We start from the raw sequence: 22,975 nt of genomic DNA, 5'->3' as shown, positions 1-22,975 counted from the left end.
AATATCATATACGTTGTAACTTGTTAGCCTGATTGTTAGTAATATAATATAGTCCTAGAGCTGAAGGCTATTGATTTGATTAGATTGTATAGATATCGAACAGCATTGCCTTACCAACATACTTTATCTGAGTGACAGAAAATACTATTTTTTGACTCATTAGTTTTATACCCATAAACAAATGTTAGGTAGGCCTATATACTTAAAGCGGTTTGTTAGTTGCTGCTGCGAGGTTTTTGTACGGCGGCTGATGCGCCGTGAATCACTGTGGTTAACTTTCGGCGGCGGTACCAGACTGGATGTTGGAAGTAAGTGCGTCTCTCTGTAATATTAATGTTTGGATATTAGTACTAACATCATATCGATATATAGTTTTAACGAGATAAAGTGATTCTGATCTCGTTCGGAGGAAAAAAACAATCAACTCATTATACCGGTAAGACTTTATTTGACCCGGCATAAATAATAGTATTATGCTTTTACTTATGTATTAATGAACCACAAACTAAATCTTAGTTACATACTGATCTCATATTTGTTAGTCATTAAAGAATCGTAACGCATCTTTTACTCCAAGCAGCTACTATATTTCGTACTATACCTATTAATTCTCTAAATCTTTATAAACTGCTGAAGGAATACATAATGATCGACTAACAGAAGTGAAATACTGACCTCACGTTTGTTTATCATTTCTGAATCGTGACATATCTTTTATTTAAAGTAGGAACTATATTTCTTAATGATTTATTCATAATTTTTTAATGCAGTAGTAACAGAATTATTACAAATAATTATTAAGTATTTATCTAAGTGTTACCATTATGATTAATAACGATTATCGTTCTTCTGTAGATACAACTTGGTAATTAAAAATTTGCGATATATTTTTCATAGTGTGTTCAGTAGGATAGTTTGCATTATTTCAACCAGTGTCTAAGTGAGTAAATAAAGGATCAAACATGGAAAATAGATCTTAATCTATATAAACACTGTAGTTATTATATAAAGTTGTATTATTGAAACCAGTTGAACATAATAATCATTGATAGACATTTACATACCTCACATGTGTTTAAAACGTTCATTTGAAAGCCCCACATAAAGATTAATACACTGTGTTACAGTAGGAAGGCAACATTATTTACTTTAGAATTTACAGAAATGTCTGTCATCATATGCAGAAATATTTATGAAGTCAGAGACTCAGTCCACTATGTTATACTGCAGTTAGTATATGTTCTTATACAGCACATAAAGTTTGCCTTGGACTCTGACCTAAAGTCCCTTTTGTGTCCCCTAGGTAACACAGCCCCCACCCTGACGGTCCTGCCCCCCTCCAGTGTGGAGGTGTCCAGCAAGAACACGGCCACCCTGATGTGCCTGGCCAACAGGGGCTTCCCCTCCGACTGGAAGCTGAGCTGGAAGGTAGACGGTAAAAGCAAAGTGGCGGAGACGAGCCGCGGGCTCCTGGAGAAGGACGGCCTGTACAGCTGGAGCAGCAGCCTGAGCCTCACTGCGGACGAGTGGAAGAAGGCGGGCTCAGTGGTCTGTGAGGCCAATCAGGGCTCCCAGGCTCCTGTCACTCAAACGCTGACGAGGGCCGACTGTTCAGAGTCGATGAGCTCAGCATGACCTATGATGAGCGGCTGATTACTGTGTTTTTACTGTGCTGTGCTACACGCTTCTGATTTACTGATTACATAGAGAAAATAACGTGCTTTGCTTGATTCCTGAGTGAAAATTATTACTGATGTTTTATTAGTCTTTGTGTCTCCCTGTATTATCTTTTGTGTTTTATACCTGAATGCTGCAGAGATAAATAAATTTTTCATTCTGTCTGACAAACTAACTGTCATCAGTGCTGGTTATTTTAACAAGCAGACAGTGATGTCATCATGACCCTGTTGTGAGGACATGATCTTGAACTTTTGAATAACTTTAAAAACTTTTAAAGCCTGAATATAAACACTGTTTTTTTCTGTCAAAAATACAAAATCATCCCTTTGAGAGACTTTGGGTTTGAAATGTTTCATACTGTGCAGTTCCTCTATACTGAGTTTATAAACCATAAATCATTCCTTATAAAACAGATTTGAAAACAATTTTAATTCAACTCATTTCACATACCATAATTATTTAAAACGGAAGGTATACCTTCTCAAAAAGTATATTGTCAAATTGTAAAATTAATGTATTGTCCAAAATAAAATAAATAGTTAATTAAACATCAAAGACGTTCAATGATCATGTGAGACAATCTGCTGCTCTGTGACATGGGCTGAGCCCCCACCTCACTGTAACCCCAGGGGGACTGGGGGACATTTGCCTGCTCTATTCTGGGGGCAGCGGAACCGTCCTGCTCAGTTTATGCAAATATGAGTTTCGCTCCAACGGCTGAGAGTTTAGTTTCAAGGTTTAAAACAGGCTGGACTGGGGCAGCTGTGAGGGGGTGGGACTCACCCCATTTCTGATCAGGGGACAGGAAGCGGAAATGTCAGCTACTCAGTGGGTACATCAGTACGTTTTAACTTATTAAATAGGAACAAATATTTTTTGTAAGATCAGTCCCAGAATGCAGTTCAGTAGTTACCTGCAGCATGTGTAGTCCCCCCCCCCCCCCCCATGGACACGCCCACCTCCAGAGGATACTGTTGTTTAATTACGCACCCCTGAAATTCTGTGTATTTTTCAAGCTAAACCAAACCCTAATGTAATCCATGCTTTGTGGATTTTATATCTACTCCTGGTTAGTCGGTTCACTTCTTCTGTGATCTGGATTTGTTTGATCAGTTCTGATTTCCAGTAGAGGTGCAAGTATCAAATATTTTGATATTCGATTTGCCTAATAGTTATTTTAGGAAGTGAATTGTTGAAAAAAGGCTTCTTTTCAAGACAAAACAACAAAACTGAAAAGTAGGTACTATTACTGTACTAAAGGTAACTCTCAAGCTAACCGAAATAATCTCACAGAACTCGCCGAGGCATCTAGGCGTTTCTGATTCAAACACACTTTCATGCACATCCTGTTGTTATGTCACGCCGGTTTATTTTTGCATTTTTCACAACGCATGTAACCACTCCCCAGCTGCGTGCAAAACTCCAGGCCGCTCACTGTCTGCGCCATTTCTGACCGCCTTCGTTTCCCTGGGTTAAATTCTGGCTTCATTTGCAGCTGATCTCCAGAGCTGAGTGTAGCATTGCTACCCCAAGTGTACCTGCAGAAATCAGCCACGCTGACTGAGGTGGTGGAGGAGGCAGAAGATGCAGAGGAGATCCTGACTGTGTCACGCTGTGCACCATGGAGTCATGCTGGCATCAGGGAGTGTCCAGAAGTGTATGACAGGGAGACCATGGGTACTACATTACCGGCAGCTCGACCATGGCGCCACCCCCAGTGGAGCACCCTCTGCTGTTGCTATGGAGAACCAGTACACATACCCCTTGACTGTCCCGTCCCGCTCCACAGCCATGCCCTGCACAGCAGTCAGGAAACACAAGTAGGAGGTGCTGTGAGGGGGGTGTCACCCATATCACACAATATCTCAGCCCCTGTGTAGACAAACCAGATGGGCCGACTCAGAACCATGGGTTATATATCAACTGCCTAGTGGAAGGCATCCCCTGCTGAGCCCTGATTCACACAGGATCCATCATTACCAGGATTTGTCCAGAAGAGAGTGGTCCCAGTCCCTAGGAGAAGACGCCACCTGTTTCCGTTTCCCCCCTGTAGTGCCAAGACCCCCCTGCAGTGCCAAGACCCCCCTGCAGTGCAGCAGCAGCTTCGCCCAAAAGGGGGCCAGACAGCAGCGTAGCCATGGGACCGTCTCCCAAGACAGTGCAGGCTGCCCACCAGCTGTGGCAGAGGAGCAGTGAGGACCTGATGGCGCCGCAGCAGAACCAGCTCAAAACCCTCCTGAGCCCTTATCAGGACATCTTCTCTGCCAGGGACAAAGGCTGCTTCCCCACCTCAGTCGTGTGACACAGCATCGCAGTTCTTGCCAGGAAGAAAGATGTCATGGCATTTCTCCGTCGACTATTGGTGGCTAAACACATTCACTCTGAAGGATTCCTACCCGGTGCCATGAATTGATGATGAGCTGGATTACATCACTGGGGCAACAAAGTTCAGCTCCTTGGACCTCTGGATTGGGTACTGGCAGGTCAAATTGGCCCTGAATGCCCGGCCAAAGACTGATGAGGATATAGGAATGGCTGGAAGCAGTGAGATCACTGGAGTGGGGAGAAGACATCCTGGACCCCATTCCCTGCAGTGATGCCAGGAATCACTGCAAACTCATAGTCACGGACTATTTCAGGACATGGCCTGAGGCGCAGGGATGTCCAGACCAAAGCGCCACCACCACAGCAGTGAAGCTCAGGGAGGAGTTTATCTGCTGCTTCGGGGCTCTGGAGGAGCTGCACAGCGATTAAAGGAGAAGCTTTGAGCCGCAGGTGCTCAGTGAGCAGCTCGATATCATGAAGACCCGCACCAACCCCTCCATCCTCAGAGCAACTGGCTGATGGAGCAATTCCATCACACCATGGCCATACAACTGGCGATCCTCATTGCCGACCACCGGCACGACTGGGTCGCCCACCTTCCCCTGGTCCTGTGAGCTTCTCGGGCAGCAGTGCAAGACAGCGCCAGCTACACCCCCCATCGCCCTCATGTAACCCAGCCTGTCTTTGTCATCACTTTGACATAAATTATTTTGCTTAACTTACTTTCTATGATTTCCGTATATCAAAATAATCACTGAAAACTAAGGTTATTAATTAATATCCATTATTTTTTTGCAAACGTATTGTGTGTTAGGGATGAACAATACTGAAAAAGGTTGTAGTTTTTTTAGGAGTTGAAAATGAATAAAGCCAAATCAAAATTATTATATTATCTAACAACAAAGTCTCGCAGAAAGGTTAGTGGGGCCTTGTGTTGTGCCAACAGACTGAAAGCAATGGTGACAAAAGGATAAGGAAAAGGATAAACTTCACTACTGCTGAATGCATAGTTGCCGCAGTACTGCAGCAGTAAAGCACAAACATTCATTGTTGCTGCACAAACCAGGACAAACAAACAGAAGGTGTTTTATTACTTTATGATCATATGGGTGCCAGTGTCATGCAGGTATTTGAAACTGGCTGGAATGAGAGTAGATTGAGTTCACAAAGAGAGCTCTCTGATTCCTTCCATTCATCAAAATGGAATGCAAAAGCCAAGATCTCTTAAATGGAGGCTGACAATGTGATTGTGTGTCTCTTTTTGCTTGGGAAAAAATGAGAGACAGGAGAAACTAGTCATAGTCTGATTTTGGTTTCACACAGACCTCACAGTTACCTAGGAGAGATAAACAGCTTTGAGATCTCGTTTTCTGATTGTCTTTTCCTCAGGGTTGGCATCCTTAGTTTGTGATACTGACACCACCATGTTTATGTGAATGTGTAAAAACTAAAATTGACATCCCAAGTCAGCTTACAGTATCAGGCTGGTAATCACCTCCATACTACCATTTTATGCTAAATGCAGCAATCGGGGTTTGCTAACCTGGCTTTGTCAAGTTAAGTCTGTGGATGTAAAACTCGCTTTCTTATCCAGGCCCAGGAAACCTGTCACAGCATCACTGGGGGCCCTTCCTGCATCCAGGCACAGTGGGTCTACAGTTAGATGTAACTGAGGTTATATTCTGTTAAGTAGTAGCACAACACAGATGTTCAAAGTACTGTCCTACTCAAATGATACATGAATAACAACTTCATATAAACTATCTTGCAAAACTTCCCCTTCAGCACCAACAATGAGTGCAGTCACTGTACAGTCTGACTGAGGGAGGTTTTTTGTGCGGCTCTGTATCACTGTGTGAACGGCCAGTTACTACCAATGTTATGTTCACTCTGACAGTAATAATCTCCTGCATCTTCAGCTTGGACTCCACTGATGGTCAGAGTGAAGTCAGTACTAGATCCGCTGCCACTGAATCGAGACGGAATCCCAGAGTAACGGTTATTTGCGTAATAGATCAGGAGTTTAGGAGCTTCTCCAGGTTTCTGTAGATACCAGGCTAAACGATCATTGTTATAAACAGCCGGACTGACTTTACAGCTCATAGTGACAGTCTGTCCATGGAGAACAGCCTTTACTGCAGGAGTCTGAGTCACAGTGACCTGACCACTGGATTCTGAAAATAAGATTAAAAAGTAAACATGTTAGTAAAACAAATTACAGCAGTTCAGATACTAATAAACCCTGATTGTGAATGACTCCCTATGTAGTAGATCAACTAAAATTATCAACAACGCTGGACCCAGTCCAAACTCAAGTGGATTTGTAATGCAATACAATACAATACAATACAATACAATGCAATACAATATAATATAATATAATATAATATAATATAATATAATATAATATAATATAATATAATATAATATAATAAAATAAAAAGGGGTGCAGTGATTAGCACTGCTGCCTCACACCTCTGGGACCCGGGTTCGAGTCTCCGCCTGGGTCACATGTGTGTGGAGTTTGCATGTTCTCCCCGTGTCGTCGTGGGGTTTCCTCCGGGTACTCCGGTTTCCCCCCCACAGTCCAATAACATGTTGAGGCTAATTGGACTTGCTAAATCGCCCGTAGGAATGCATGTGTGAGTGAATGGTGTGTGAGTGTTCCCTGCGATGGGCTGGCCCCCCATCCTGGGTTGTTCCCTGCCTCGTGCCCATTGCTTCCGGGATAGGCTCCGGACCCCCCGCGACCCAGTAGGATAAGCGGTTTGGAAAATGGATGGATGGATGGATGGATGGAACTCCACACTGCACCGAGTGATACGATCGATCGATCTCTGGCTCTTCTCACAATTCAACATCTTAATTAATACATTTTACTCCTGATGCACCTGTAGTTACTAACCTGTAGCAAAGACAACAACTAATGCACTATTTAATAACATGGGCTGGTAAGTATATGGCTGTTGGAGCAAAACCTGTAAAGACAACATAGTAATTTAGAATAAAAAAAGAATGCCAGATACTACCACTAGATGGCAGCAAAAGAACACATTTTTACTAAAAATGTCGAAAACTTAAGAGAAATAGAGTGCTAACTGCAACCACTAGAGGGAAATAAAATTGCATTTAAAAATATTTTTTTAAATTGTCATGCAACGCAAACATACATTAATTTTTGGCAGAAACAAGGTGTTCACTTTGCAGTTACAATAATGCATAACAATAAAGGTTAATGATATAATTTATCAACACACTGCAAATTCTTCTATTATCAGTGAGATTAAGTCTCAGCACAGATAATGTCTTCAGTTAAATTAAAGAATATTAAATCGTACATAACAAGTAACTTCATTAAGCATACAGACTTGCTCATTCAACAGTACAGCCAATAAAAGGACAAAACCTACAATTAAAATATTCCAATAAAACAATGAGACATAAAGTGTGCAAATAAAAATCTTATACCTTTGTTGGATAATCAGCAACAATGTGTGATGGGAAGTAGCCTAAGACACTGGAAAACAGCACAGATACTCACTGGGGAGCTTTCACTGGTCACCATGTGGATATTAGCTGTAGCATGTCTGTGGAAGACAGGATGACGCTCTTCACAGCGTTAGCCTTCAATGACATCACAATGTCAGAATTTTAAGTGTTTTTTTATGAATAAATAAATGTGAGTTTCATTAGTCATTTTGCTCTTGATGATCTCAGATCTTTGGTCTTTCAGAAGAAAAAATAACTTTAAAATGTTGGCTAAAGTTAGGAATGAATGTTATATGCATTGATTGTTTAAACCAGCGATTCCCTGCCGAGTCCTTGGGGAACCCTGGACAGTCTATGTTTTTGCTTCCTCTCAGCTCCCAGCATCTGTACCAGGTATTCGCTGTTCCTGATTGGCTGGGAGCAAAAATGTGAACTGTCCGGATTTCCCCGAGGACTGGCCTTGGAAACACTAGTTTAAATGAATACACTACTAAAAATTTCCTGCGTTATGTTGAAATATACAGCCGTGGGGAAAAAATGAGCTCACTCTACACATTTAAACAAATCTGCATTTTAAAATCTTGGTCTAACAGAAGGGGGCGGCATGGTGGTGCAGTGGACAGCACTGTTGCCTCACACCTCTGAGACCTGGGTTCCGTGTGTGGAACTTGCATGTCCTCCATGTGTTGTTGTGGGGTTTCCTCTGGGTTTTCTGGTTCCCCCCACATTCCAAAAACATCCTGAGGTTGATTGGAGTTGCCAAATTGCCCATAGGTGTGCATGTGTGAGTGACTGGTGTGTGAGTGAAAGGTCTTCATTAATAAGAAGGAAAGAAGAGTTTGCAAAAAATATATATTATTCCCAGATGCACAACCACAAGTTGAGAAATAAGTTACTGTAAACAAAAAATTATGTTGTTGTCTCTAAATATATGACTGTATTCAATAAATAAGTGCCCTTTTTATTTAAATAACTGACAATAATGACTGAAGTGTGTAGTATCGACTGAATCTGTGAGTAAAACTCGCGAGTTAAACTAACATCCCTGGATCTGGTGGTAAGTAAAGTAAATCGCTCCCTTCCACATAACATTACTCTGCCAGAGTCCACATGATAACTCAGTGTGTGTGCATTCATTTTCACTGTCTCCATTTTAAGGTATAATGTAAAAGTATAACAATCATCATCCGATAACATTAACAACTGTTACAGATCATTTAGTAACTCCTGCTGGAAGAAAGTCTATTGGACTGAAAGGTTCAGACCCAGAAACCAACCGATTCTGTGACTGTCCAGGGTCTCAGCTCTGCTTTAAACTATGTGTGGTTAAAGAACAGCTGATTTGGACAACAAACATCGAAATATCATTAATGCTCTGTTATTAATGGTCACGATCAAGGTCGAGTCTTCAATGTAATATAAAGACATTTGACGATCAAAAAACAATAATTCCATCTACAGGTATCATCCCTTCAGCCTTAAAAGGTCTGAGAAGATCTTCTATAATATTAAAGCATAAAGTCTGTAGTTTAATGCATTTTTTCTGCTTGTTTGTCTCTTACACCCATTTCACATACAGTTCTACTATGGGCATATTGAGAGGTTTTCATGAATTCAAACAAAACACGTTTCATGTTACCTCTGCGGTTATGATGTCAGTCAGAAGATACTTTGCATTTTCAGCTCATGCCTCAGTGCTCTGGGGGGGTTTATATTCCAGGAGGTTTAACACTTCATGACTGACAGCTGCCCTTCATCACAACAGACTCCAAACAAACATGACTTTGATCAGCCTCAGCATCTTGCTCTTCATCCTCAGTCACGGTAAAACAGAACAAGCTTCTCTGTTTTGCAGCACATTCCTTGATGAGTTGTGAAACATTAGACAGCGACATCTTGGTGTCACTAAGTCTTGTATGTTAATTCAACTTTAAATATGTTTTTATTTTGTATTTCTTTTCAGAATCCAGTGGTCAGGTCACTGTGACTCAGACTCCTGCAGTAAAGGTTGTTCCCCATGGACAGACTGTCACTATGAGCTGTAAATTCAGTACGGCTGTGCATAGCAATAATCGATTAGCCTGGTATCTACAGAAACCTGGAGAAGCTCCTAAACTCCTGATCTATTACGCAAATAACCGTTACTCTGGGACTCCGTCTCGATTCAGTGGCAGCGGATCTAGTTCTGACTTCACTCTGACCATCAGTGGAGTCCAGGCTGAAGATGCAGGAGATTATTACTGTCAGAGTCTACATGACATTAGTAGTATTTTCAGTACTAACTGGGTGTTCACACAGTGATATGGAGCCGTAGAAAAACCTCCCTCAGTCAGACTGCACAGTGACTGCACTGCTGCACTCACTGCAGGTGCCGAGGGGGAAGATAATGGCTTGAGGCATTCATAAAGCAGATAACTAATACATGTTCTATGTTAAATCCAAAACAATATGATCTATGAGCTATATAAAGCAATATAACATTTGTTATTGCGACGTTGATTGAGACGTGCGTCTCTGAAGAACAGAGTACCGGGCACGTCGAAAGTTTGATGGGCGTATGGAAAGGTCAGTAGGTGTGTCAAAAGGTGGGTGTGTTGCCAAGGAGAGAGTGTTGCAAACTACGTAGAAACACACATGAAACAAATCTGGAAACCTTTAATGGTATATGAATAAGTATGAAACAGGCATTTTATTATAGATATCTGCTAATGATACTCAATATGATCAACCCTGAGCCTAACCAATATGTCTGGTGAATATCTGGCCTCTTTCTGAAATGACATGTACCTCCTGTGTGCTGAAAGGTTGTTAAAGAGATAGCTGAACTAGCCTGAAATGCTTACGCTAGCTAAGTGACTGTAATGTTCGTTTGCTAGCTAGTAGCATTAGTGTATAAATGCCTAGAATAAATTAAATGCATTGTTGTAATTTTTGTTGTACGTCATGCTAAATTGCATGTGTAAGTGACAGTATTTTGAGCCAACAGAAATAACCTTTGGGCGCGTCTGCTCTACTAGACATGCCACCTTTTGACACGGCCATTACTTCAGAACACTGATTGCCGGAAATCAGACGCCCCACCTGTAGTATGTATGAGCCATGGAACTGCAAGTAGTATAACGTACACTGTAGCAATCTCTCAGAACGGCAAATCATGGAGACATTTATATTCTTCACGATCTAGTATCATCAAATCTCTCAAGCTTCTCTCAAACAAAAATAGCCTATGGTTAAATGCTTGGTTGTGTTTTATATGTTGCATATGTGTTTTAACTAGGTAGAGATGGGAAGTGTTTCTGATATATGGATTCAGGGCTGTAGCCAGTGTGGTAGAAAAATTTTAAATATAACACTTAGAATAAAAGTCGGACCTCTCAGTTTGATGAGGTAAAGGAAATCTCTTTTATTCTAGCAACTCAGCAAATCACTCCCGTCACACTCTGGCACTTGCTACGAAGTCACACAGAGCTCACAGAGCAACCAGTTGATAAACCATAACTTCTAAGTCCTGATTGGTCACAAAACACCAACAAACCGAGCTCAAACGTATAACAAACACAATTCTCCTGCTCTATTGGTTTACCTTGGTGGCAAGGTAAAATCCACCCATCTAGCTCATGTCTCGAATGCTAGGCTCCTACTTGAGATGTGAATATAGATATTGATTACATGACATTGAATCACTGCAAATACTTGGTTGTCCTTTGATTAATGATTAACGTATTGACATGTTGTCATTGAATCACTGCAAATACATGGTTAACATATGATTAAAATGATTAACATAATTACTTATCCATTTGCACTACCGCATAGCTTGCTATATATTGTCTGCCACAACTATTTTATAAAGTTATAACTCGCTGTGCACCAGTTGGGGCAGCTTCGAATCTCTTCCTGCAATTGGTTTCTTCCCCCCCTTGGTTCCGCTGTCTCCCTCTCCAAGGTCCGAGCTTTCCTCTGGGTCTGCAGAACTTACTGCAGGCAGCTATCGCGAAGCGAGGTCACACAGTATTCAAAACAATCTCTTCTTGCCTAAGGCCTAAGACATAACAGACCCAATATGCCAACCTCCCGGGCTACCAATGTCCAATTTTACTTCCACACCAGGATTTTTTAAATGCCAAGGTTCTAACTTATAGTACTAATAATATTATTATTTATTTAGGCCAACCAGGATTGGGGTTCAGAGTTGCTATATGTCTGTTTTAGTGGAGGGAACAACTAGTCTGGGTTTCAAACTGGGATGGTGTCGTGGGGGCAGCCGTCTAAGCAGAGATACCCAAACTTCTCTCTCTTCAGTGACCTTCTCCAGCTCCACCGAGGGAATGCCAAGGCGTCCCAGGCCAGCTGAGAGATATAATCTCTCCGGTGTGTCCCAGGTCTGCGTCGAGTCTCCTCCCCGGTGGATATATGTGTCAAGGAGGGTAAACAAATTTTCTGAAACTTGAATCCACAATCTCATTCTTTATGTCACTCCCCAAATCTCATGACCACAGCTGAGGGTAGGAGCATAGATCGACCAGTAAATCATTAGCTTTGCCTTTCGGCTCAGCTCTCTCTTTACCACAGCAGAATAATGCAGCCGATGCCACACCAATCCTCCTGTCTTTCCCCTGCTTTTTTACCCATGAATTCATTAGATTATTCAATTTACGACTGTCTTTTTGAACATTAAGAAGTTTACACCTTCTGCTAGTAACATTATTATATTTTTATAGTATATTTTATAGTTATATTTTTATAGCAGCACAACACTGAGATGTTCGAAACACTGTCCTACTCAAATAATACATGAATAACTAACAACTTCATACAAACAATCGTGCAAAACTTCCATAAACATCAAAATGGGACAACGACTTCAAAATGTCATTCCAGATGGTTTAGTTCCATTTGACTCCTACAGCAGGGATCCTACAGTATATTCAGTTAACTACATTTGTTCTCCAGCAATTATTACTTTGCATATTTTTGTACATAACTTAAGATTAACTTTATCCCAGGTGGAAATTCTTCATAAAATTTATTAAGAAATTACAATATTTTATGCAAGGTACAGGACAGGGAACATGCATATACTATACAAGCATTCTCAATATATAATTCATAAATGAAATAGATCATATCTGTGTGTATTCAGTCACACTGGTTTAATCTGCTCTGGGGAACTTTAGTTTAACTTCCCCCTCAGCACCTGCAGTGAGTCCCTGCTGCAGCAGTGCAGTCACTGTGCAGTCTGACTGAGGGAGGTTTTTGTACGGCTCTGTATCACTGTGTGAACACCCAGCTAGAACTGATGTAGTGGTAACTCTGACAGTAATAATCTCCTGCATCTTCAGCCTGGACTCCACTGATGGTCAGAGTGAAGTCAGTACTAGATCCGCTGCCACTGAATCGAGACGGAATCCCAGAGTAACGGCTATTTGCGTAATAGATCAGGAGTTTAGGAGCTTCTCCGGGTTTCTGTTGGTACCAGGCTAAACGATCATTGCTATAAACAGCCGGACTGACTTTACAGCTCATAGTGACAGTCTGTCCATGGAGAACAGCCTTTACTGCAGGAGTCTGAGTCACAGTGACCTGACCACTGGATTCTGAAAATAAGATAAAAATGTAAACATGTAAAAACAATTACAGCAAGTAATACCAAGAAACCTGGATATTATCTTTTGCATATCTAAACATGTGAATGATCAACTTAAATTATCAACAATAAATGAATAATAAATAAATGTATTTAGCCTGAAAACAGTGAGTTTAATAGTTGTATTGAGCTGTACCTGTATTTATTGAATTTCTAAATGGGTAACTAAAACTGTGATATATTTCCAAATAAAAAGCACAGAATATTACCTTGATAGAAAAAGGCAAAGACCACAATGAAGATGCTGATAGACGCCATAGCTTGTTGGTGTCTGTCGCTGTGAAGTACAGACAGCTGTCAGTCATGAAGTGTTATGAAGAGGATTATAAGCACCATCAAGGCACTGAAGCATGTGCTGCTTATGCAAAGTGTCTCCTCTATGTAAATGACCATCCTGGGCCATCAGGCCCATAGACTGAAGGTTAATGGGCCACGCTGGACCCAATCCAAACTCAAGTGTATTTATAATATAATATAATATAAACACAGGATGGCATGGTGGTGCAGTGGTTAGTACTCAGACGAGAGTTCAGACTTCCATGTGTGTGGAGTTTGCATATCTTGCCATTCTGCCAAACAGCTGCCATTCTGTTCATTTTAAGCAGTTAATCACCACAGAGATATTCACAAGTAGTGCTGAATAACAATCTGATTTCATTAACCTCACAGTTATGCAGCACATACATATTTAATTAAAAATGCAGTTTTATACTGGTGTACCTTTCTCCAGCTCCGCCCTTTTCCGGAGTCGTCACACGAAGTACAGTGTACCAGCAGCAGAAATTACTAGTCCGGTTGCATACAGCAAATGGTGCAGTTGGATTTTCCAAATGTCCTCTCTAGTGATACATCTAGGGTAGTATCTCTTTGCATGCCTGATACATCCTTGACATTGCTCTGGAGAAATATCTTGACATACAAAATTCATGGCATCTAGCATTGACATGTGATCATGCAGGCAGTGGTCATAAACCTTCCAGTGAGTCCCTAAACTGATCCCTGAGGATGCCCATTTTAGCGACTCTACTGGGCAGACCCCCGCACAAGCTCAAACATTAACGGTTAGTCTTCTACCTTTGGGGAATTACAGCTGGTATTTCAGTCCAACTGGTGCAGGCAGCAGGAAGGAGAGTTGGACGATCCGAGCCTGTGCAGTTTGGGAGACGTGGTCTGCGAGCTGCTTTAGCCTGCAACTTCCCATGCTCCTATGATGCCTCTCCCCCTGCCTTCCTCCCCCGGTATAACCAGTCCATCCTCAAGCACCTTAGCTAAGAAGCTCTTCACCCTCCAGGGGCTGTGCTGGAAGCTACTGGAGAGTCCTGATGTTCAGGCTTCTTCCAAAGCGACCGCGCTGCTAACTCAGCTTGCCTGAAAATTTCCAGATTCAGGAAGTTGAAGAGATCATGGAGAGAATGAGATAGATGTTCCTTATGATGAGGAAGATGGACACTGCTCTCTCCCCCTCAACTGAGTAACTCTCTGCTACCGGGGGAGCCTGCATCTGCCAGGTGATTCAAAGGCAAAAAGGAAAGGATGCTCTTCAAAACCGATCTCGGTGAGACTGCCGTCGTATCCATAATCCTGGTCACAGTGCCTGTCGCTTCCCTGGAACTGGGTAATTTAGAGGCTGCTGCCACACCTGGCCCAGGGGAACTCGGCCTGGATGCGCTCCCCATCTGTCCAGGGGAACTCGGCCTGGATGCGCTCCCTATCTGTCCAGGAGAACTCGGCCTGGATGCGCTCCCCATCTGTCCAGGGGAACTCGGCCTGGATGCGCTCCCTATCTGTCCAGGGGAACTCGGCCTGGATGCGCTCCCCATCTGTCCAGGGGAACTCGGCCTGGATGCGCTCCCCATCTGTCCAGGGGAACTCAGCCCAGGGGAGACTGCTGTGGCGGTCGTTCCAGTCCTCATTTCTGTTCCTGCCCCCGTCCATGCTCTCATCCTGCAGGGTTTTTGTCATCCACCTGTTCTTGTCCATGAGTCTCCTCATCACTCTCCAGTCATACAATCCTCTCGTCTCCCGCCTGCTCTGCAATCCCCTCGGCCTCTTCTTTCCTCACCGGCTCTACCTTCACCTCGGTTCTGCTTGCAGCCTAGAGTCCTCCAGTCCTGTCAGCTTCTCGACGCCCTCCAACCCAGCCAGCCCTGCATACTTTTTTACATTATTTGCAAGGGTGGCACCAGTCCAGCATGCTGCCCTGTCCGATGAATACTCTCAGTGCTACGGCATATACCATTGATCCGATTCAGTCTGCATATTGCCCAGTTAGGTTCACTGACACATCTTGCATACTACTCTCACTCATTTGGACAGTGGCAGTGGGGTCTATTGGATCTCAATTTCCCGCTAAAATGGAGCCAGCGAAATCTGAGATACGTGATTTTTTTGGGGGGTGGACTTACCTATCTCTGGGGCGGAGGTCGCTGAGCTGGTTAAAAAGCTCCTCAGTGGCCGGGCCCCTGTGGTGGATGAGATCCGCCCGGAGTTCCTTAAGGCTCTGGATGTTGCGGGGCTGTCCTGGTTGACACACATCTGCAGCATCGCTTGGACATCGAGGGCAGTACCTCTGGATTAGCAGACCAGGGTGGTGGTCCTCCTCTTCAAGAAGAGGGACCGGAGGGTGTGTTCCAACTATAGGGGGATCACACTCCTCAGCCTCCCTGGTAAGGTTCTGGAGAGGAGGGTCCGTCGGATAGTCGAACCTCGGATTCAGGAAGAGCAGTGTGGTTTTCACCCTGGCCTTGGAACAGTGAACCAGCTCTATACTCTCGGCAGGGTCCTGGAGGGTGCGTGGGAGTTTACCCAACCAGTGTACTTTGTGGACTTGGAGAAGGCATACGACCGCATCCCTTGGGGAGTCCTGTGGGGAGTGCTCCAGGAGTATGGGGTGCCGGGCTGCCTTATAAGGGCTGTTTGGTCCCTGTACAACCGGTGTCAGAGCTTGGTCCACATGAGTGGTCTCGTTTTTGGTGAGAGCTGGACTCCGCCAGGGCTGCCCTTTGTCACCGATTCTGTTCATAACTTTTATGGACAGAATTTCTAGGTGCAGCCAGGGTGTTGAGGGTGTCCGGTTTGGTGACCTCAGGATTAGGTCTCTGCTTTTTGCAGATGATGTGGTTCTGTTGGCCTCATCGGACCGTGACCTTCGGCTCTTACTGGAGAAGTTCACAGCCGAGTGTGAAGCGGCTGGGATGAGGATCAGCACCTCCAAATCCGAGACCATGGTCCTCAGCCGGAAAAAGGTGAAGTGCTCTCTCTGGGTCGGGGAGGAGGTCCTTCCCCAAGTGGAAGAGTTTGAGTATCTCGGGGTCTTCTTCACAAGTGAGGGAAAGATGGAGCGGGAGATCTACAGGCGGATCGGTGCGGCGTCAGCAGTCATGCAGGAGCTGTATCTGTCTGTCATGGTGAAGAGAGAGCTGAGCCAAAAGGCGAAGCTCTCGATTTGCCAGTCGATCTACGTTCCTACCCTCACCTATGATCATGAGCTATGGGTACCGACCAAAAGAACGAGTTCGCGAGTACAAGCGGCCGAAATGAGTTTCCTCTGCAGGGTGGCTGGGCTCTCCCTTAGAGACAGGGTGAGGAGTTTAGTCATTTAGGAGAGACTCAGAGTAGAGCCGCTGCTCCTCCGCATTGAGAGGAGCCAGATGAGATGGCTCGGGCATCTGATTAGGATGCCTCCTGGATGCCTCCCTGGTGAGGTGTTCTGGGCATGTCCCACTGGGAGGAGGCCCCGGGGAAGACCCAGGACACGCTGGAGGGACTATGTCTCTTGGCTGGCTTGGGAACGCCTCGGGATTCCCCCGGAAGAGCTGGGCGAAGTGGCCGGGGAGAGGGAAGTCTGGGTTTCCCTGCTGAAACTGCTGCCCCTGCGACACGACCTTGGATAAGCGGAAGATGATGGATGGATGGATGGATGGATGGATGGATGGATTTTTAAATCTTGCACACCCAGTTATGTTCTTACGTTGGTGTTATAATCTCTCCGATCACCAGGGGTCAGGGTTTGACCACTGGATGACTAGATTCAATTTCCCTCCTGTGTAATATGTAATAAATGCAAGTCACCGAGGAAATAATATAGCATATTAGTTTGAAGGTGCAGCCGAGAGGCTCCAAGCATAGCATAAAATTGGTATAAAGCATCGGTTTAGATGACATCATGAAGAAATATCGGAACACCAGGAACTACTTTAATCTACCGTATTCGTTTCAATATTCACAGTTCACGGTTATGAAAAGCAATACTTGCTTTTAACAGTCAAGGTGTTAACAATTACACTTGTTCTTATGTAAAAAAAATTAGAAAGATAACTATTACGAGTTTCTTGTTAACTATGGGTATTCATAGCGTGTTAATTGAGCCATTAATGCCTTTACTGCACATGTAATTAGAGACGCGGCTGTAGCGCTGGGAGGTTTTTGTACGGCGTCTCAATCAGGTTCAATCACTGTGGTGGACTTTCGGCAGCGGGACCAGACTGGATGTTGGCAGTAAGTATCCAGCTTTTTATCTATAATATGCAAGTAGAAATTAATATTTAATATACACACACACATACACTTACGTTTTATTATTGTTAATGCTAAGAATTGCTTATGATGATCAGATAATGTAAGCTGATAATATAATAATATAAATACGTTTTCAGCCAATTTTAAGCATTTTTAGTTTGCCTACGTGCCAGGAAATACTATTTTTATCTGGGTAGGTTTATACGTATATAGTAGACAAATATTAGGTATGTCGGTTTGTTAGTTGCCTGTACTGCGCCGCTCTGAGATTTTTGTACGGCGACTGATGCGTCCTGAATCACTGTGGTTAACTTTCGGCGGCGGTACCAGACTGGATGTTGGAAGTAAGTGCGTCTCTCTGTTATATTAATCTTTGAATACTGGAATTAATTCAGATCAGTCGGAACTGGATGAGTAATAGCATGTCGACACTTACATATAGAAGAATTAACGAAATAATGCGATTCTGACAAGTGAAAAAATGCGAGCGGATAATATCGATTATCATTGTTGCGTTTATACTAATTTGTAGTTAATTATTTCCGATGCATTTTTCTTCACTTGTTCAACTTACTGTACATGGTTTTTATGTTGCGTAATATACTTCGCATTATGTCAAATCGTGGCTAAATGTGTGGATCAACGACGACGGTCGGAAAATATATCTTAATGATTATAAATGCGGTTTAATGAAGTTTAATCAGTTGAACATAATTACGGGTGATAATACTTAACGTACGCATTTTAAAACCAATCCTATAGAATTAACCAGAGTAAACGGGTTTTGGGTCTGCATATGTTTAGCGCAAAACTAATGAATATTCAACCAATCCAAGAAGCTAAACCACGTATTAATTTAAATTACTTCATGTAATTTAATTCATTTAAAATTCACTGGCAAATTCAATCAGATTTGTGTGATGTTCATTGATTGGCGTAAATTGCAGAGTGCACTGCCCGTTTGATCATAGCGTTAATTTAGTCCTTTTAATTATATAGGGTGAGCTGGCATGGTAAAAAAACTGGATGGCAGTGCAAAAAATGTTGAGAACCACTGCTTTACATATTTATGGAGCAGTAATGCTGTCGACACTGATTGAGCCCAGTGTGGCTTTTGCATCCAGTGTGTTATTGCACCCAGTGTGTTATTGCAGTATATATAATTAACAAAGTTTATATTGGACTCTGACCTAAAGCCTCTTTTGTGTCCTCTAGGTAACACAGCCCCCACCCTAACGGTCCTGCCCCCCTCCAGTGTGGAGGTGTCCAGCAAGAACACGGCCACCCTGATGTGCCTGGCCAACAGGGGCTTCCCCTCCGACTGGAAGCTGAGCTGGAAGGTGGACGGTAAAAGCAAAGTGGCGGAGACGAGCCGCGGGCTCCTGGAGAAGGACGGCCTGTACAGCTGGAGCAGCAGCCTGAGCCTCACTGCGGAGGAGTGGAAGAAGGCGGGCTCAGTGGTCTGTGAGGCCAATCAGGGCTCCCAGGCTACTGTCACTCAAACGCTGAAGAGGGCCGACTGTTCAGAGTAGATGAGCTCACTGATGAGATTACTGTGTTTTTACTGTGCTGTGCTACACTCTTCCATAAACTACTTTTTTAATGCAGATACTAAACGTTTTATTAGCATCCTTTTCATTCATAATGTAGCTTCTGTTTTTGATTAGATTGCATCCATGTTATGTTTCGTATTGTGCTCAAGTGATGAATTAAATGCATTTAAGAACAATAAAAACATTTCCAGAGAAGCACGTCTGTTCTTTGCCTCATTTACAAAAGTTTTATTCTTCATTTATGAAGTATATTTATAAAAAAATATTTTAGGTGAAGGCAAAGATGATTTTTATGTAAAGGGACCACAGAGGACTCCCAGTGTGGGAGGGGGACATGCCGGTCTTGGGAGGTGCAGTCAGGCAACACTTTGGGTGACTCTTTACATCCACCTGCCCCTCATTCCCTCTGATGCAGACCGGGGCCAATGCCGCTCTATAATGTCGCATAAATAATCACAAACACAACTGCTACTCCCATACCAGCACACAAAAACGCCTCAGTAAGTCTTCTATTATAACATTAATGGGACATAAAAATGATGATGACAGAATGACTTTTTCTGACACTCGAATTTGCCCCCCCCCCCCCCCCCCCCACCTCGAAAATAACTGCCTGTCCTGTTGTAATAGGTATAATTGCTGTGTTCCGTTTTTGACCTTCCTGTCTAGTGAGCCAGACGAGGCCTGGCTGTGATCAGAATCACGGTTAAGTCACAAACAACAGTAAAGTGCAACATTTAATCATTTATATGGCTTGTACATATTTCAGTTATAAAAATGCATAAAATCATTTGGTTTTTAGCAAATGATTATTTTTATATTTTAGGACCATTTAAATCCTATTATACCTATTTTCACAATTATATTATATTATATTATATTATATTATTCTACATGGATGTTACTGGAGTATTTCACTGTAACCATACTGAACCGATCGCCATCTTCCTGTTGCCAGTTGAGGTCTCACTTCTCCCTTGGGGGGCTGATCATTTGCATGCTCCCCTCTGGGGGTGACACACGGGTCCTGGCCAGTCCATGCAAATTTTAGTTTCAGCCTCCTAACGGCTCACGGTGCAGTTTTAGGGTTTAAAATAAGCTGGAACAGCTGTGTGGGGGTGGGGCTGGTCTCAGTTCCGTTTCTCAGTGGTGAAAAGGGGAAACGCACCCGACAGCATTTAAAACCAGCCTTCCTGTGCTTTCGTTTCCATTCTGCCCTGCACAGCCATACCAGCCTATAATGACAGCTACAGTATCAGAATTATACTAGAATATAATATCAGTCTACAGAATCAGTATGACACCTGAATATCAGTTATGGTATCATCATAATTTATGTATAATATCATTATAGTACTAGTATAAATATAAAAATCATTGCCCATTCGTGCGAGTACATTATAATTTATCCAGTGTCCCTGATGTACTTCGGGAGGGTTAAAGATCTTGCTCAATGGTCCAGCTGAGATTCTGCTGAGACTCGAACGGCTGACCACAGACACAGAGGCGTAACCCACTCAGCCACACATCCCGCAGCAATAACCTCAGTTATAATATTAGTATAATACCAGTATACAATGTAAAACATGTAATCAGCCATAGAAAACCATGTGAGTCAGGCCCTTAAGCACTGGTCCTAGTAGCTTGTGAATATGCAACGTAAATGAACAGGTGTTTTCAGGAAAATGAGTTATACAAGAATCAGAGTTAGTAAGACTGCTGAGCATCACTGCTGCTTCACACTAAAGGCGGGTTTGTTATAATGACAACAAGTCAACAGCACTCAGGTTTGCAAAGAGAAATGGGAGCCTTTTATTATTTATGCACTTGTTATAAAAAGTGTACTGTGTCAGGTTTTGCGGGTGGAGACGGGCAGGCTGGCGGGCAGGAGGCAGGGAAGGACGAAGCAGGCAAGCGGAATACGGGGAAAACTGGGGATTTATTAGAGAGCAAACGGCTAGGAGCAGGACAGAACATTACTGACATCAACTAACATCACATCAATGACGGACACTGGACAAGGCGAGGCGTGGACTGATATAGACAAAAGGTGAAAATAATCATCATCTTCAGCTTTCTAGCAAACACCCGAAGGTTTTGGGCCAAAAATAAACTGATGTTTGGAACTGTCCACAAGTCCCCCCACCTCGACTAAAGTCCCAGTTCCAGCTGAAGAAAACAAGCCAAAAGCGTGATGCTGCCCCCACCGTGCTTCACTGTGGGTCTGGGGTCTTTTGGTGATGCGGAGTGTTATTTTTGGAATTGAGGTCAAAAAGTTCAACCTCGGTTTCATCAGACCATAACGTATTTTCCCACATGATTTTCGGAGAGGGTGTTTTTTTTTTTTTTTTTTCCAAAATCTATCCAGGCCTGGATGTTCTTCTTTGTAAGGAAAGGCTTGTGACCCGACCCTATAGTCCAGAGAATACGGGAGGTTGCTGTCACATGTCGGCTGTCACATGATACACAACCAGTACGTGCCAGAAATTCCTGCAGCTCCTTCAGTGTTGCTCTAGGCCTCCTGGTGGCCTCCCTGACCAGATTTCGTCTTGTTGTTTAATCAATTTTGGATGGATATCAAGTTCTTGGTAACAGTCAGGTTGTCCCATATTTTCCGCACTTCTTCCAAAAGTGCATAAATCCAAAAACATGTAGTTAGCTGAACTGGTGTCTCTGAATCGCTCTGAGTGTCTGTGCTCTGCTATGGAGTGACATTTTCCAGGGATCCGGGCCACATGTCCTGTAATTCCTGGAATTGGCTGATTGCTTCAACCCTCCACTGAATTAATCTATATCTTAATAAGAGCAGCGACAGTCATTTTCACAAATGTCCTTAAACCAAAACGAAAAATAAAACTTAAAACCATCGTATGACAGAAAATGTCTGCTTCAGGAAAGTGCTATGAAGGAAATATGCAATTTAATAGATGATAAATAGCGATGCTGTGTATAGATTCACTGGCAGCTGAGTGTATATTAATAATATACAGTATACACAGCGACAGGGATATTTAATTCCTGACTATATACTGTAGTACAGCATGTCAGTATCAATCGACCTCTACATTCTGTTTCTAATTAAGAGTTTGATTATTATTTCCCTAATGGAATTATTTATAGCTGCATGTGGTGTCATCTTTGCCTGCAATGTATTTCCTTTTCGTTCTACGTTTCGAAGAAAATGTTTGTTAAAAGCAAGATTAACTACAAACTTGTTTTGACGTTAATTATAATCTTTTGAAAAGTGCGCCATCTAGTGAAAGACATTGTGATCAACAATAATATGTGATTTGTTCCAAGCTTAGCCGTGATCAGAATGCATCAGGGATTGGACAGCATTAACGATCGGCATCCACTGTACGAGGGATAGAGTGAAATGCGGATAACACACAACTCCATCCATCGATCTATTTTCCAAACCGCTTATCCTACTGGGTCGTGGGGGGTCTGGAGCCAATCCCGGAAGCAACGGGAACGAGGCAGGGAACAACCCAGGATGGGGGGCCAGCCCATCGTAGGGCACACTCACACACACAATATTCACTCACACATGCACACCTACGGGCAATTTAGCAACTTCAATTAGCCCCAGCATGTTTTTGGACTGTGGTGGGAAACCGGAGGAAACCCCACGATGACATGGTGAGAACAAACACACAACTCAATAGTGAAAACATTTTTTTCCAGTTTAGCTTAGTATTATTTGCTGGTTTACTGACTGTAAATTGTACCGATTTTCACTTTTGTTTGTGCGTTATATTTT

The 22,975-nt window shown here is 43.0% G+C and overlaps 3 gene segments (V, D, J or C); all 3 read left to right on the top strand.

The window, feature by feature from the left end:
- LOC125738394 (Ig kappa chain V-III region MOPC 63-like) overlaps nucleotides 1–19,407 on the top strand; it is a 39,534-nt gene extending 20,127 nt beyond the window's left edge. Inside the window, 2 exon segments of the V gene segment in view lie at nucleotides 17,972–18,003; nucleotides 18,875–19,407. Coding sequence covers nucleotides 17,972–18,003; nucleotides 18,875–19,191 — 349 coding nt within the window.
- LOC125738393 (Ig kappa chain V-III region MOPC 321-like) overlaps nucleotides 1–22,975 on the top strand; it is an 82,886-nt gene that overhangs the window by 5,921 nt on the left and 53,990 nt on the right. The window contains 1 exon segment of the V gene segment in view: nucleotides 17,603–17,638. Coding sequence covers nucleotides 17,603–17,638 — 36 coding nt within the window.
- LOC125738388 (Ig kappa chain V-III region MOPC 321-like) overlaps nucleotides 1–22,975 on the top strand; it is a 55,944-nt gene that overhangs the window by 8,331 nt on the left and 24,638 nt on the right. The window contains 1 exon segment of the V gene segment in view: nucleotides 1,304–1,428. Coding sequence covers nucleotides 1,304–1,428 — 125 coding nt within the window.

This window comes from Brienomyrus brachyistius, chromosome 3 (genome assembly GCF_023856365.1).
Source record: "Brienomyrus brachyistius isolate T26 chromosome 3, BBRACH_0.4, whole genome shotgun sequence".
NCBI lineage: Eukaryota > Metazoa > Chordata > Actinopteri > Osteoglossiformes > Mormyridae > Brienomyrus > Brienomyrus brachyistius.
Note: the sequence above shows the minus strand (reverse complement) of the source record. Positions and strands in the feature narration are given on the sequence as shown.